Here is a 15,672-nt window from a genome sequence, read left to right as displayed (position 1 = left end):
TACGTACTACTACTATATATAATATAATATATATATATATATAATATATATATATATATATATATATATATATATATATGTAGTAACACTGCTGAAAATGGGGAGCAAAATGAGAAATCTATGATTAAAAATATTGATATCAATTTCTTGGAGTCAATTTTAGACACTGGCCCTTGCACGTTGTTGCTTATATGCATTTTGTTAGTTGTTTGTTTCAAAAAATGAGGAAATTTTTTATTTCATCTTTGGAAATTTGTTTCTTCGATTCATTTTCTTTAGTAAGATCGAATTATAAATGGAGTAGAAATGTGTTCAAGGTGGCATTATTCGTAGGATCAATCAAAGTAAGGCTGAGAGGTAAACATCTTTTTAAGGTAAACATCTTTTTTTTTTGAGAGGTAAATATCTTTTTAAGCACAGAACTTGAACAAGAGTACAAAAAGCATTTTTCAAGGATTCTGTTAAAATGGCCCTAATCGTCGAAAACATAACCGACTACAAATGGAATTGAAGTGAGCAGCATGAGCTTCTTTCAAAAGGTCTATCCTTTATTCCAATATGAGCTCGTAACCATGCGGAGACACCACTATATTTGATTTTAGGTCCTATATTAACCCTAGATTTTTCATGATGTTCAAATTTAGTTTTATCTACAATGTGACTGCTGCCTTTTTTGTACTAAGATCTTAAGATGGTTCTATCAATTTGTCCTTCATCTGCTCATTCTGGTCACGATGCTCCATTTTTTTGACTGTTTTAATTTGTTCTATCTGTGATTCCGTTGATCAGCGCATTCTTCAGTAGATTTATCCTTTTGCGTAGATGTCTGCTTTGACTGCGTTATTGTGCTTGTCTTTCGTTTACATTTCAGCTCTAGATTTCAATTTTCATTTTTTTTGAATGAAATTTATTTTTTCACTTACTATTGCAATTCGCTGTCATAGTGCTTATTCTGCCAGTTGCGAACAATTTTTCATATTTTAAAAGAAACGAGTAAGCATTGTATTAAAAAAAACAGGAGGAACAATAATAGCTGCTTTCGAAAATTCATGCCCTGTAATTGTACATATCTGTTGTATATCACTTTTAAACCAAGCATATCCAATTTGTGTTGGGAAGTGCTTGAACGCTGCCGCGAAAGCTTTTCTTGGTATAGAACAAAAAAATGATGAACTGCCAGTCGGTTTTCTTGCTCAAGTCAGGAGCACCTTTATAGCCGTAAACTTCTATGAAGACACATAAATAACATTTCCTTAAGTTTGAATAATTGGTAATGAACATCAGAATGAACGCTTTGCAGTCATACCTTTATGGCTGGCCTTTTTTTTTGCTCATTTTTCACTATTTCTGTTCTATCAGTCTATTTTATCTTGCTAAGGAAATGGCAGTCAAAGATGAAAAATCTATTCCATTTTTCTTTGTCTCTCATTTTTCATTGTTTTCCTTTTTTAATGCATCGGCGAATATCTTCTGCTTGAGTTTCATGCCCGTTTTCCAAATGTAGTGATAATTTAAACTTGTAAATATAATTACTCAGTAAATATGATTCGTTTCGAAAAAATTGGCTTTCACACAGTTCACCTCGCCCGCTTCATTTTTGTTTTGATATAGTGATTGCCAAGATGCAAGATAAGGGTTAGTAATTTACCGTACTATTTAAACATCGTTAAGATGAGATGTAGTACGCACGCTTCAACCTTTATTGAAGCTGTGATGATTATGATAGGGAATTTTATTGTTTCGGTATTAGTAGTACCGCTACACAGAAAATTTGTTGGAAAATTACTGAGTTAAGGTTTTTTGATTTCATATAATTCGGAACAAATCCAGTCTATATCGTACGAGTGCGCGGCTGTTTGTATCACATGATTATACTGCAATGGTGACGTCATGTTTTTCAGCCATTTTTTGCAATCTCTTCCATTTTTCTTCGGTTGCTGTGCCTTGAATTAAATCCTTCAGAATCCATTCTTCCGATATCTCTTCCACTAAAGTTATGGAAGCGATCAATGGCAGCTTTGCCAGATTTATTGATAGATAATATGCGGTGAGATTCAGCGGAATGTGCTGTGCACTGTTGATGCATTATCACGCACCGTAATACTGCCGAACTTTGATAAACAAATTGAAATATGGAAGATGAGGCAAACAATGAATTAATTATAGGGAGGGTTGCGTCATTCATTGCAATAACTTCGTTGTTGAACTTGAGTTTGAAAACTTTGAGAATATTATTCAGGTCTCGTCAAATCGCTTCGTTCAATGCAAAGTTAATCTACGACAAGTCCATGGATTACTCAATATTTAGATTGCTTAATAGTAGCAGAATGAAATGCAAATTAATAATATAGTTTGCTCGAAATTCAATGATTGTATTACCATTCTATGTTTTGATATTACTCAGCTATTGTGACAAAATGAAACGCCTAGTCGAATGTTATGAGAGTAACAAGCATGAATAAAAATGAATAAGTAGACTAGTTAAGATAAAGTAAATAAATAAGATGATTTTTTTGGGTAAACTTTTGAAATTTTAGTTTTACTAAAAGGTATTTTTGATACCTTTGGAATTCTTGTTGCAGCAATCCTCTGCGTTACAGCAGCAAAAATAACCGAAAAAGTTCATGTACTGCACATTATTCATGCAATAGCTTATTATTCCCTCACTAAAGACAACTTTGTCCACACCTTTTGTTTCACTAATCAACTGTAATTTGATCAGATTTTAAGTTCCATTATTAATTTAATCTAGCTGATGTGCTGAATATCCACTTTTTAGCAAAAGCATTCCGTTAATAACGTTTTGCAAAATTGCTACAAACGAGCTAATAGTAATCACAGCTTGTGAGAGTTTTAGAAACTACTGAATTTTTATGATTTGCAATTTGAACTGTGCTTTTTTATCTCTTTTTAGCTAGGAAAAAAAAAGAAATTCGTTAATTTTCGCGATCGATAATATTAATAGTACCTCGCAGAGGAAGGTGTGGTCACAACCCCGTACAGTAAAATTATCTCTTTTGATTGAATTGTCTTTTCTCATGATGAAACAGAATCCAGCCGGTCCACAATTTTCCTCCTGCATTTTATCAAATTGATTCGAGAAGCACTTTATTGCTAATGTTCTTGTCAGTATCATGCAAGTTATGATGGATAGCTGAAAGAGCTGAATGATAATCACAATCGAACTAACTGAATCATGAGGATCGAACAGTACTAGTGATAACAGTAGATCCGACCTTTGTTAAACTACTGATCATGAAGATTTTTATTGATTCATTTTGAAATGAACAAAATCAGTCTGCTTGTAAATTATTCACTGAGCTATATATAGCATGGTGTTACACTGATAATAACTTTTAATTGTAGCTTATCAGTCCTGTTATTTTTAATTGTAGCTTATCACTCCTGTTATGGCTGGTACTGATTATCACCAACTGATCTGTGATGCTGTAGAAGGCCTCGTTTGTTTTACACATATACCACATAAGTAACTACCATATAAGTAATCCAATAACTTACCACATACAGTAACCGACTTTTACTGATAGACTGCAAGTAACTGTTGACAATCATTTCATGTAAGGGAATAAAATATAGTGAATAAAAAACTTTTATACCGTCTTGTTATACCTCCGTTATGGTAATTTCAAGTATTATTCTTATACGATCATTCCATATCTATATCTGCTATTTTCATACATCAGCAGATGTAAATCATGCATGAATCATAATTTGACCCTGCAGGATGCAGTGGGAAAGTTTTCTGATCAGGTTTGTTTTCCTGGAAGGTAATCGACCGACTAACACCAGCTATTGGGGGCTGAATAAAGAACATGAAATTTACATAAATGCGCATTCCATCTTTCTCCCTATATAAAGGTTGAATTTCTGTTTAAGTCAACTTCTGACTCCTGACCAAAGCAGAAAGAGGAGAACGAGAGCTGGCAGAAAATAGTAAAACAGTTCCTGATTGTAAGATTTTAATGGAATATATCCTTCATAACATTTACTAGATCTGATGAATTCCGTTCTCTTCAGGAAAATGAAAAATGAAAATTGATGTAAAAATTTCTTGATCGATGCATAATTTAACTTATTCAGCTCATTTACTTTTCTGTGGGATGCATAGCCATTTTTACTTATTTAGATGCCTAATGGAAGTAACTTTTCTGCTTCCTCCAATTTATATTTGATATAAAACTTATTGCTTAAAAGCTCTACTGTGGTCTTAATTCAGGCAAGGACAACCTGGAATTACAGCCATTTCTCTTTACTAAAATCCTCTGTCATTAGATCAAATCATGCCAAAAAATCTTGTCCTTTTTCTCTTTCTTAGTAATATTTTTTTGTGAGAAGTGATTGCCAAAGAACTTTTAGTTTAAAGTTTCTAACGGAGACATGGTTGTCTTCCAATTAATTTATATTTCAAGCATAGTTTTTTAATAATCTTCTGGGAGGGAATTATTGTATCGAAACCCTAAACTTTCATTCAGTTGGGATCCCAACTTCATCGAAATTCAGTTAGCTATCAATAAGCTATCAATAACCCCAACTGATAACCCCAACATTAATTTAAAGCAATGATGAGAAAAGAAAGATTTTACAGTTAGAGAGTATGCACTAGATCACGTGACGTAATGAAACCATTCAAAAAACAAAACCCTGTTGGACCATTTGTGGGGTTCGTTTTACAAAATTTAGAATTATTTACTAAAGAATGAAATAATCAAAACTTTTCGAAATTTCTCCGAAACATTTTATTAAGTTAAAGGAGACAGCCAAAATGTTCAAAATGTCCTAAGCACATTTTGGCTCATTTTCGAAAAGTGCTTCATTCACTTTGTAATTCTGAAAGGAAACAGTAACTTCAATACTAAAGAGCAATGAGACAGCAGAAGATATCCTCTATCTGCAGTATTGAAAGTCTTTGTAAAAAAAAAAGAAACAAGACCTCACTGTTGCAATTAAAAGAAAATTTGAGGAAAGTGGTAGTAAAAGCGAATGATAACCTTCTGTCGGAAACTTATTATCATGGTATTGTTAATTGTGTCGATGTGGGAAAATTGTTGATAAGAGATGGAGATTTTCTGTTGGGTATTCCGGAAGAAGACGAAGAAGAGGTGCTAATTTGAAGATATCAAACAAGGATTCTTTGTTAAAGCTTTTAAAATAACGAATGCATTGTAGTCGATTGTATGGGTGGTGCGTTATAATCGTGATCTATGGGCATTTAATATTGGTCTAACCGAAAAGGGTCTATTTTTCGTGAATCACAAATGCTTCAAAAAAATTAGCGAAATGATCTCAGATTATGTTCGCACACGTAAACCAATTCATGAAACGCAGCCCATCGTTGTAAAGCGACCTGTTCCTCATCCGGTCAGTTATATCCATTTGATGTAAATACTGTAACAATATTTAATACATAACTAAACTGCGTAATTGTAATAAGAGAGCCGTGACGGAAGTTTAATTATACTCACAAATATGTGAGTACTAAAATGAGGTTGCAGGACTGCCTTTTAGGCCTGGGTAGTATCACACGATCGAGTACGTCTGAAAGATGAGCTTGGTCAAGGGGCATTTGGTCGTGTGTATAAAGGTGTACTACAAGTTGGTCATACTTACATGACAGTTGCTGTGAAAACATGCGCTGGACAAGCCAGCGATAAAACTAAACGAGCTTCATTCCTTCAAGTATATTTGTATTGTCATATATTTCATGAATTTTTAGTTATCAATCTCCAACTACTGCGATAATTAGTAGTAATTATACATGTTCTTCTTTTCAAGATCTATTCAGTTCGAAAAAATTTGCGAGAAAGGATAACTTTACTCACTGAACTTTCCACTATCATCAGATAAAACCTTAGGAAAAGATTCCTAGTAAAACGAAAAGTTGAGAATAGCCGAAAAATATAAATTTTCAGTAACAATTCAATACAATTCTCTTATCATCTGCATTAATGCATTCAGTTTCACAAATGGTTGAAGAAAAAAAAAAACTAGGGCATCTGGATGCCCGAATAATCTTTAATATTCGGAGGAGAATGATAAAGATGAAGTAAACGCTGTAGTTAATAATTTCGTCTTTATTCAAGGAAGTCTGGACTAACAATTTCATTTTCGTGAAGTCTAGTATTACTGGTTACAGGAAGCCAAGGTTATGAGGGACTATAAGCATGAGAATTTGGTGCAGTTTATTGGTATCGCATGTCAGAAAGAGCCATTGATGATAATTGTCGAATTCTGTGGTGGCGGATCCCTATTAAAGGTTGCCGGAAGCGTTCGGTGCTTTGATCTCTGAAGATGTAATAGTCAGAAAGATGTCACAGCGATAAGGTTAAGCGATACAATGAGTTTTCAGGAATAAAAAAAGAACGTCGAAATTTCTTCAAAGCTCCTGAGAATGAGATGGATCAAAAAGGTGTTTTATCTATTTCATTCCTAGTGGTTTTAAATAAGTTTCCAAGATTTTAAAGAAGTTTTTAGTATTTACGAAATAAAGGAGCGCATCTCGGAATAGCAACCAGATATCGTTTTGGTAAGGAAGCATCGGCTGGTCTGAAATATTTGGAGGAGAAAAGATGTATCCATCGAGATGTAGCTGCTAGAAATTGTCTTCTTACGGAGCATGAATTAGCGGTTCGTGTTTGTTCGAAAAGAAAATAAACATAAACGGGGGAATTTGATTTGAAATTTAATTAAGGTTGCTTTCCTTGCTGTTCTAAAATTTAGGGGAAATTCTTCAAAATCTCTCTTTTCCCATCCATTATGAAGGCTACTGTATCTTCGGTTCAAAAATCCGTTTCGAAAATTTTCCTTTCCACCACCACTTTGCCCTAAAGTTTGTTCTCAACTCGTGCAGCTGGATTGCAGGAATTATTTTTCATTCAGTTAAAAATATGCGATTTTGGATTGTCGATCAAGGAACAGCAAGTTTCCAATTCCGAAATACAGTTGCCGACAAAATGGCTTTCACCGGAAGCAATTAAATCAATGCAATTTACCACCAAAAGTGATGTTTGGGCATTTGGTGTACTGTTGTTCGAGATATTTACCGATGGCAGCGAACCATATCATGGTCATTCATCAGTCAATTGACCGATAACTGAGGGGAATTATTAGTGTCAACACAAAACAGCGAAAAGCTTACTAGCCATGATTAGAAAACTGATAAGAACAAATTAAGAATTTCCATTAATTTATGGAAGGTAAAAGATGTCATTTTCTATGCAAAAATTCAAGAGTTATTCCTTCATATAACATTAAAGAACATTCCAAGAATTGGTCTTTTCCTAGTATTTTATACCCAGTGTGCTCCATATTGTGTAACGCTAACACTAAATTTCTCTAAATTTTAAAATTCAAAGTTTGTAAATTATGTGAGTACTATCAGGTATGAGTAATGCAGAAGTGCGAGAAAAATTAACTGATGGGAGCAAGTATCGAATGGAAATACCTCTTGACGTACCGCCGGGTATCATGGAATTGATCAAAAAGTGCTGGATGGAAGAACCAAAGCAAAGACCAACATTTAAAGAGATTAATCGGACACTTACCAAAATAGCATTTGTTTGAAAGCAGTGGTCACATGCAGTAATTAGCTGATATTAAGTAATTAAATCAAAATGCATGTTAAGCAGCAGTTTACTTGTTTTACTCTCCGAAGCGATTCGTCTACTTAATGGTACCTACTTGAACGACGTCCTCTTTATTTGTTTGCTCAGTTTTCCCTATCGCTAAGGACGGAAAGCAAAACGGGTGCTTCTTTTCATCATATATCATCCTAAGTACCGATATTACTACCCTGACGTTATTGTCAGGTACAAAACAAATGGAGGTCAAATTTAAATAAGTAAACTTATATCGTAATAAAGTTTGGAATACATGAATTGACGCATAAAAGCTTTGACCGGACCACAGATGTGGAGAGTTCCAGATATAAACTTTAAATAAATTCCTTGAACTTTTCTGGCTCAAAGAGAAAACTGATAAGAACAGTACAGTCAATAATAAAGTGATGATATACTTCAGGATCTTCACCTTTTCAAGCCTTAGTAAAGGGAGCAAAGTTTGATAATAGCTGAAGAAATTTTAAACCAGATGTGGAATAATGCCACCTGTTGATAAGTTGATATCGAATGAACGATTGAGCAATGTGGTATGAAATGAAATGCTCTAAGAGCTGGCATTTTGATAGTAGGGACTAACGACGATCGCAATCAGAGGATGATGGCAGACATCATTGACACCCGACCCAACAATCTTGATAACACGACTACTACTGATGTTCGGTGTTCTGATGAATTTTTTCGATCTCAATTGAAAGTTCCTTGATATGCAACTGGAACAAAAGTGAAGAGTACATAAATCCCATCTACTCCCGCCTTCTACCTCCCGAACCATCTGATGTAAGCAAAAAGGAAGAGATCTAGAAATTGCATTTTGACTCTGCCCACAGGACATTTTACCTGTCAGAAAAGAAACGTGTGGAACATAGGGGTGATAGGATTGTGGATTCGGGCATAAATGGCTACATTGGAATATGAAGATTACATGTCACGTTAAGAATTGAAAAGTAATAGGTTATGTTAAGCGTCTTTTCCTTCCAAATTGGACATGTTGGTATACGCTAAATGGTAGAGCAGTAAGTGTGAAATAGTGTACTCTGCTTTTCAATTTAATTAATTTTTGGAAGGAAATAAATAACCTTCAGATTTGTTTACCACAATTTGGCTCTGTAAGCAGAATGGATTTTCAACTGATGGAGAAGGATATGTATGGCGATGTGGAAAACGATGAAGAACTGATGACCGAATTATTAGCTTTAGAAGCAGAAGAACGAGCTGCTGGACATATGCCTTCAGTATGCACGGATGGTACACGTGAATGCACCACAAATCAACATACCATAGGTTTTACTTGAGAATTCTTTCACAGGGTGTATGAGTTTATGAAACATCTAATTAATTTGAATCCTTCATAAACTTAATTTGAAGCATAAGACAAAAGCTGAAGCTGAAGGAGAAAGACTGACTGACTGAAACAAAGTTTAGACATTCACTACTTTGATGGCTAGCACATTAAGGCTATGTCATAAAAAGCAGTTTATAGTCTCGTTTTTTTTCCAGTTTATAGTCTTACTATTCCAAGGAATCGGATGACCGGATGGTCTTGGTGCGGAAAACATAGACTTTTTGCAAATAGTCTATTATACATAGTAAAAGCAGTGCATGATCACAGGTCCTCATGAATCAGCTGCACAGCCTTCACAGCGAATGAGCGGCGCGTATGGCATTTCAAGTATATCAGATGCATCAGATGAAGATTTGGATAATAATGATGAGGAGGATGTGAACGATCCAGAACTTCTAGTATGCATTGAAACTTTGTGGTTGTCAGCAGTTCACAGCATATTTTTATTTATCTTGATTGTTCATCCATTTCACAGGCATCAAGTTATTCAACGCTATATCAAAATCAAAATGATTTAAGGCAGAACTTTCTGATTTGGTTGGACAGGAGGATGGTGCTGCTTGTGAGATTGAACCACCAGCATCTTCTAAACCGCTTGTTCCTTCAAGATTTTCATATGAATCTGCTGCTGACACGGCATTACTTCGTAAGTTGCAAGAACTTAAGGAAGAATATACTTCAGCGCTGGAAGCTGCGAAGGAGGAAAAAGATCTTTTGCGCACCAAAAGGTAGTAGTATTATTGTTTATCCTTTTTTTAAAATATTTATCAGCTATAAGCAACATTTTTTACCGTTTTTATCAATATTGCTATTGTTGTTCAGCAATCCATAAACTTTTTTCGTTTGAAGTGATTAGAAAATTATTACTTTGTCGTCATTTCGTAAACTGCACACAAATTAGGAATTTCGAGGGCTTTGAAATATTCCATGGAAATATTGCTTCCTCACCTAGGTACCAAAGGGGATGTCGCAAGATCGAAGAACTGTTACAGAAGGTGCAAGCAAGAAAAGTAATAGATGAGAATGACATTCCAGTTTCAATCAGAGCAATTCGTTCTGAACTGCATGCAACGGAAGCTGACTCTTCAGTCATTTCCAAACTGGAGGTAATTTTTCACTCTCAAGAAATTCCGAAACTTTGCTCTAACGTTTGGTTCAACGCCTGGATAGCTACAGGTAGCTAAAATATTAAAGATTTTTTTGTTAGTGGACGCGCAGTATCATGTAACAACTCATCATAAAAGCTTTTGGAATTGGCGGAAAATCGTTCTCCATGTTTGATGCAGTACATTTTATGTTTGTCGTTTCTATCAAGCAGTTACACTCGAACAGTTTGGTTGGTTAAATTTGGGTTGAAATGCAAACTTGTGCAATGTTTTTGTGTTTGAAGGTATCCGCAAAGCCACTACTGCCACCTGAAGTAAAGCAGGTCACTGCGGAAGAAACCAGTAAACTATCTAACACTTGTCAAAAACCAATTAAGAACTTATTGAAAGGAGAACAGCTAAGAGCAGAATTAACTAATCGTCGAGAATCCTATATCAAAAACGCCAAAGCAGCTAATGCATGTTAGTTCATTTTAGAGAGATTTTTTCTCCATATTTCCGAATACTTACTGAGTTATGGATCTTGTGCATTTTGAAATTTATAAAATTTGGTTGTAGTAGGTGACAAAAAAGAAGCTTATGAATATTACGTGGTTGCGAAGCAGTTCGATGAAGCAATTAAAGCTATGAATGATGGGCAGGTAACAGAATGTGAGGAGAATGAACTTCCACCTCCGGCCACCCCCTACAGATCAATCAAGGTTAATTTATATCCGAAAGTGAATATAAGATATGAAAGAAAATAAGTCGATTTGTGTCACTATTATTTGTAATGGAATGTTTGAAGTATTGTGTCTTATATGATGAACTAAACGTTTGCTCAGATACTTCCATACAACCATCATAAAATAACTCTCTCGCTGGAAGAGAAAAATTATGGTCCTAGACGATCATGAGAAGCCAAAAAAACTAGCATCTTATATCTTACCTCGTGGCGAAATAATAACTTCTTTCTTTCTGGCTCTGAAGTTCCAAATATACGGCTTTTTTTTGACTGCTCATGTAAGAGTTAGATTCTATTCCTCATCCAGTAGGAATTTGAACCCTGGAATTTATTAAGCAGTTAACTTAGATGGGAAGCATAAAACAGTTGACGACTTACAGTTTTGGAGAGATTCATCCATTTTTCTTCTATTCCTCGACCTGTCATAGGTTATCCGTATAAATAAATTCACATTACACTACTTGTAAAAAAAGTTTTATAAGATTCAGCAGTTCTCCTAGTTTTTAATGGCTTTTTATAAGATTCAGCAGTTCTCCTAGTTTTTAATGGCTATGTTAGCGAAAGAACTGAAGAAGTAGAAGTTTGCGTTTTTCTGCTGTTTTAAATTACCAAGTCGAAAATGAGGGAATCCGTAATGCTAAGTTGAGAGCTGATGTGAGACAGATACAATATAGAAAGATATATAATTGTGTCCTGTGTAGTACAAAAACTTTAACTGACATGTTGGGCACTGAAATACCTAAAAGGGCTAGAAATCATGTGTTATTTAGTTTCTTTCCATAAGGAATGACCTGTTAACGTTAAATAAAAATAAGGGATTGTTGAAGCATGAAGAAATTTTTCCTCCTCCAAAGACGCTACTAGACGAACTGCAGCAGCGCATGCAGAAATATAAAGCTTTATGCGATCAAAACCGAGTTGAAAGTGATGATCGAAAGTACAGGTGTCTTTTTGATGAATTCTGGCTGGTTAAATTTTTTCATATCTTTTTGAGATGTGGACTGCTGTTGTGATTATTTGCTTATATCTGTAGTCCTGCAAGTAGCGTAAGTAATGTACAGTTCTTTTTCTTTTTGCAGTTGTCATTTTACTTTAACTTTTGACCAGCTAGGCTTGCAGAATGAATGCTCGTATTTTGAAGCGATATGAAGATGCGCTTAGAGCTTGTCGTTCAAATAGACCAGTCGATATCAATGGACTGCCGTGTCCTCCTGGATATCCACCTCTTGCTCTAAACATGACTACTAGCGCAAGTAATTTTCTGCATATTTTTCCTTAGATTCATACCGTTTTAGCTTCTCTTACTTTCATAATGATGAGCACAGTATTTATTTGAACTAAATGAAATTTGAGATGGAATAGTAATGTTACGAAGACCTCTACCTGAAGTGGGACCGTTTGTTGCATCTGAGCCGTCAGTGTCAGGAAGACAGTCACGTCAGAAGCAACAGCTTGACTTTCTGCTCAGACGACAACTACAGTTCAAGGAAGTTGCTATTGCTGCAAAGAAAAAGGGTGACATGACTACTGCCAAAAAGTTTTTACTTGCTGCAAAGGTGTTTTTCACATTCTGACTTAAATTTTGTAGGTTAGAAGTCATACATTTCGATAACATCAAATTGTATTTTTAACGTTCCTAATACCAAAACCTTGTTAGGGGTTAAGTCCTATTACGTTTTAAAAGTTAAGGATTTGGTTTGGGAGTTATTGCGAGGTTTCAGTTATGTGGATTGAAAACTGAGGATTCCTTAGTAATTTTTCAGCTGCTACTTAGTTTAATACCTAGTTTTTATTATTAAATACTCGTCTTTAGGGTTTTGATAAAATGATTTCTGCCTCGAGAAGTGGTTTACCTATCAATATTGAGAAAATACCCGTTCCACCGCAAGTCCGAGCATCTGCAAAAGCGCTCAAGTCATCATTAGAGTATCACACAAGTTTCGATGCTGCTATTAAAGGTGCGTGGATGGTTCTCAATATTGCACTTCTTTTGTTATATTATCTCTGCATATCATTTATGAATATGTCCAATAGAGATCATTTCTATACTGCAGGCACACCTACTGAAGTATTTGCCACATTGGAAAAGGATCTCATTTATCAAGTAAAGCTTTGCGAAGAATATAGACTTGCTTTTACACAGTTAGTTTTTGCTTAGCTTGTACCTAAAAGTTTGGCTTTTACCGTAATTGGATTTACACGCTGCAGATCAACAACGACAACTATAATTATGTCCATTTCAATTATCAGAAATAGATTTAAAATGGTTAAACCATAAGTTGTTATTTTAACTTCAACTGATATTAATCATTTTACGTTTTTAATGATGGACTTTCTCTATATCACTAGGAATTCTCTATCGAATTATGTCGTTATAGATCTGTTACACTTTCTTAGATTGGGTGATGTAACTCGAGTAAACATGTTTGAAGCCTGGTCTGCCATTTCGAAAAGAGACTTAATACTTTTACGCGAACTTGCCAAAAGGAATGCAGCTGTGCCACAGTAAGAAATTGTTACAAAAATTAAATTTCCTCGATTTCATTTCGATTTCGCGATTTCTGTAAGGTTTATCATTTTCTTAAAGGTTTCGATACGAAACTCGAGACATACCCTCGGTCGAAGTGTGCTTGGAAATAGATGAGCATCACATCGAATTGGCAATAATAAAAGTAACCGAAGCAAAGTTACCGGCAGGTTCCTGCTCATTATTTTTCCTATATAGTGCTATATTCCTTATTTGAATAATTTCAAGAGGAAGTACTTTTTAAAGGATGTAGTGAGTAAGACCTTTTTTATTAAATCATGTCCGTGTGCATTTTTTGTAGCAATACTTTCTGCACTTATTTTTTTCCATGTTAGGATGAATTTTAAATGGAGTGGTGTTATAATTCCTGAAATGAGATATTTTTTTGTTGACGATACTAGTCGTCTAATATTGCTCGAAAATCATCTTCACTTGTGCTTTAACATTAACCATTGCGATATCGCTAGAACAGATTTTCATGATTAAAAATGCTAAAAGAAAAATGTTCCAGGTTGGAAATCATCTGACGGTTATCTGTTTGTAAAGTATAATTTTGCATTTCCCCACGACGCTCATCAAACTGGTAGAACTAAAGTCATAGCTGCCACGAACTCACCAGGTATTCTTCGTATGCTTACCACTTACAAACTTTGCAATAGTGATTACTTTGAGTAATTTATTCCTTTACTGTAAAATGTAGACTAGCACATAATGAAATATGAGTTATTTTATTGCTGTGATACTTTTTGATAGAGAATATTTTTATAGCTTGCGTGGAATATGTAAACGATCAAATTGTAGGTGGAAAATATTTTCTTTTCCTGGTTTCTCATCATTTTTTTAAAGCTTATTTCGTAATTTTCGCTTCATTTTATCGTTATTGTTAACAATGTAATGATGTATCATGTTCTCATCTTGCCGAATGTTTTGATGTGCAGTTATTTGTATGCTGTCATCTTTGCTCATGATCAAAAAATAAGAATAGTGTTGCAATTTTCGGAGAAACAAGATCAGGAAAAAGAAAAACTGGGCAAAACGAGAGGAGTAGAGAAAAGGGAAAATACGAGATAAAAGAAAAAGAATTTATTATCACTACTAATATACACTATTGCATTCTTTAGTATAATTTATTTTCTTACTTTTTTTTTTTGTTTTTAAATCTTTGTTTATTTAGGTATATATTTTGCCTCTTGTTTTTCTAGAATACAATCAAAAATTCCTGTTAACAATCAATCGGAAAACGAAACAGCTGCAAAGAATCATTAAAAGGAACTGTTTGAAATTTGAGGTTATTTGAGGATCAAATTGTCATATTGATATTTTCAATTATGTAAACAAATGGACTTTTTTGTCTGTTTCATTAGCTGTACAATCGCATCGAAAAAAAGAGGACTTGAACACAAGAGAAGTTAGAAATAAAACAATCGATTTTCTAACTTGCACATCATGGAAGCAAAACTGCTTTTATAGGCTTCCCGTATAGATAATGATTTAATATACTAATAGAGGACTTGTGTTATGGCTTTTGCAGTCATTTTTTCAGGTTTACCAAAAAGGTGGCTTTTTGAGGAGTGACAAATTGATCGCCACAGCCGATTGTAAGTTGATTGATTTGGAAGAAAAAGTACACATCCACGAAAGTATAGATCTGTTGGAAGGACGGAAGCAAACAGGAGGAAAATTGAATTACCGGGTTATTCCTTACTTATTTTTGATTAATTTAATCATACGTTTTCAGACAAACCGAAAGCAGAATTGCGCATCCTTTTAAGGAATGGCATAGTGTTTTCAGATTAGATTTAATTAATTTGACCATTTCTTAGTAAAATTCCAGGTACGTGTTCGCGAGCCTTTGGGTGGAAAGAAGCTCTTAATAATGCAAAAAAAATGGTTAATATTAGAATCGTAATCTTAAAACAAAGGACGACTGAATGTTTGTTTTGAATAATTTACAATTAGCAATTAGACTTGATGTCGTAAATTTTATAGAGTTACAGTTTAAATTTTACGGGTTTGTGCAGCGTTATGCTGCATGGACGACTTTTATAAGAGGTAGTTTGATGAATTGTAAATACTTTATCACCTTAGCTTATCTTTTGTTGATGTCTGCATGAATCCTCTTGTTGTAGTGAGATTTCACGCGCTGTGCGACCGATCAGTTTAAGTAATTTCAATTGGAAATTACTTACCCTTTCATAATAGAATCAATGATATAGCTTACCCTTTCATTCTTTTACCTTTACATTATTTATTTGTAAATATTTTCCATATTACACTATTACTGTTACTGTTATATATATATATATATATATATATATATATATATATATATATAT

The 15,672-nt window shown here is 34.3% G+C and overlaps 3 protein-coding genes across 4 annotated transcripts; 2 read left to right on the top strand and 1 right to left on the bottom strand.

The window, feature by feature from the left end:
* Positions 1-1,869: 1,869 nt before the first annotated feature.
* Positions 1,870-3,136, bottom strand: LOAG_07151 (hypothetical protein; the record flags this gene model as incomplete). Its single annotated transcript, XM_003142685.1, has 3 exons — positions 1,870-1,988; positions 2,563-2,707; positions 2,969-3,136. 3 exons carry the CDS (start codon positions 3,134-3,136, stop codon positions 1,870-1,872), a joined length of 432 nt encoding a protein of 143 aa, XP_003142733.1.
* A 1,501-nt stretch (positions 3,137-4,637) lies between these two features.
* LOAG_07150 (TK/FER protein kinase) lies at positions 4,638-7,581 on the top strand (the record flags this gene model as incomplete). The annotated part of the gene is made up of 8 exons (XM_020447354.1): positions 4,638-4,681; positions 4,982-5,120; positions 5,188-5,379; positions 5,527-5,697; positions 6,155-6,274; positions 6,493-6,645; positions 6,880-7,084; positions 7,400-7,581. 8 exons carry the CDS (start codon positions 4,638-4,640, stop codon positions 7,579-7,581), a joined length of 1,206 nt encoding a protein of 401 aa, XP_020302407.1.
* Positions 7,582-8,714: 1,133 nt separating this feature from the next.
* On the top strand, positions 8,715-15,328 carry LOAG_07149 (the record flags this gene model as incomplete). Of its 2 annotated transcripts, XM_003142683.2 has the most annotated exons (17): positions 8,715-8,918; positions 9,247-9,377; positions 9,499-9,707; positions 9,932-10,085; positions 10,370-10,547; positions 10,644-10,786; positions 11,637-11,752; positions 11,929-12,062; positions 12,163-12,365; positions 12,623-12,767; positions 12,864-12,951; positions 13,207-13,314; positions 13,397-13,506; positions 13,848-13,955; positions 14,539-14,624; positions 14,880-15,029; positions 15,171-15,328. In XM_003142683.2, the coding sequence occupies 17 exons, from the start codon at positions 8,753-8,755 to the stop codon at positions 15,243-15,245; spliced, it is 2,304 nt and encodes a 767-aa protein (XP_003142731.1). In that variant the 3' UTR covers positions 15,246-15,328. The 2 variants fall into 2 exon arrangements, with proteins under 2 accessions (XP_003142731.1, XP_020305558.1); XM_020447353.1 differs by lacking the exons at positions 14,539-14,624; positions 14,880-15,029; positions 15,171-15,328 and adding an exon at positions 14,105-14,246 and having other exon boundaries at positions 8,753-8,918.
* Positions 15,329-15,672: the final 344 nt, after the last annotated feature.

This window comes from Loa loa (assembly GCF_000183805.2).
Source record: "Loa loa unplaced genomic scaffold supercont3.185, whole genome shotgun sequence".
NCBI lineage: Eukaryota > Metazoa > Nematoda > Chromadorea > Rhabditida > Onchocercidae > Loa > Loa loa.
This window is presented reverse-complemented; position numbering and strand designations above follow the sequence as displayed.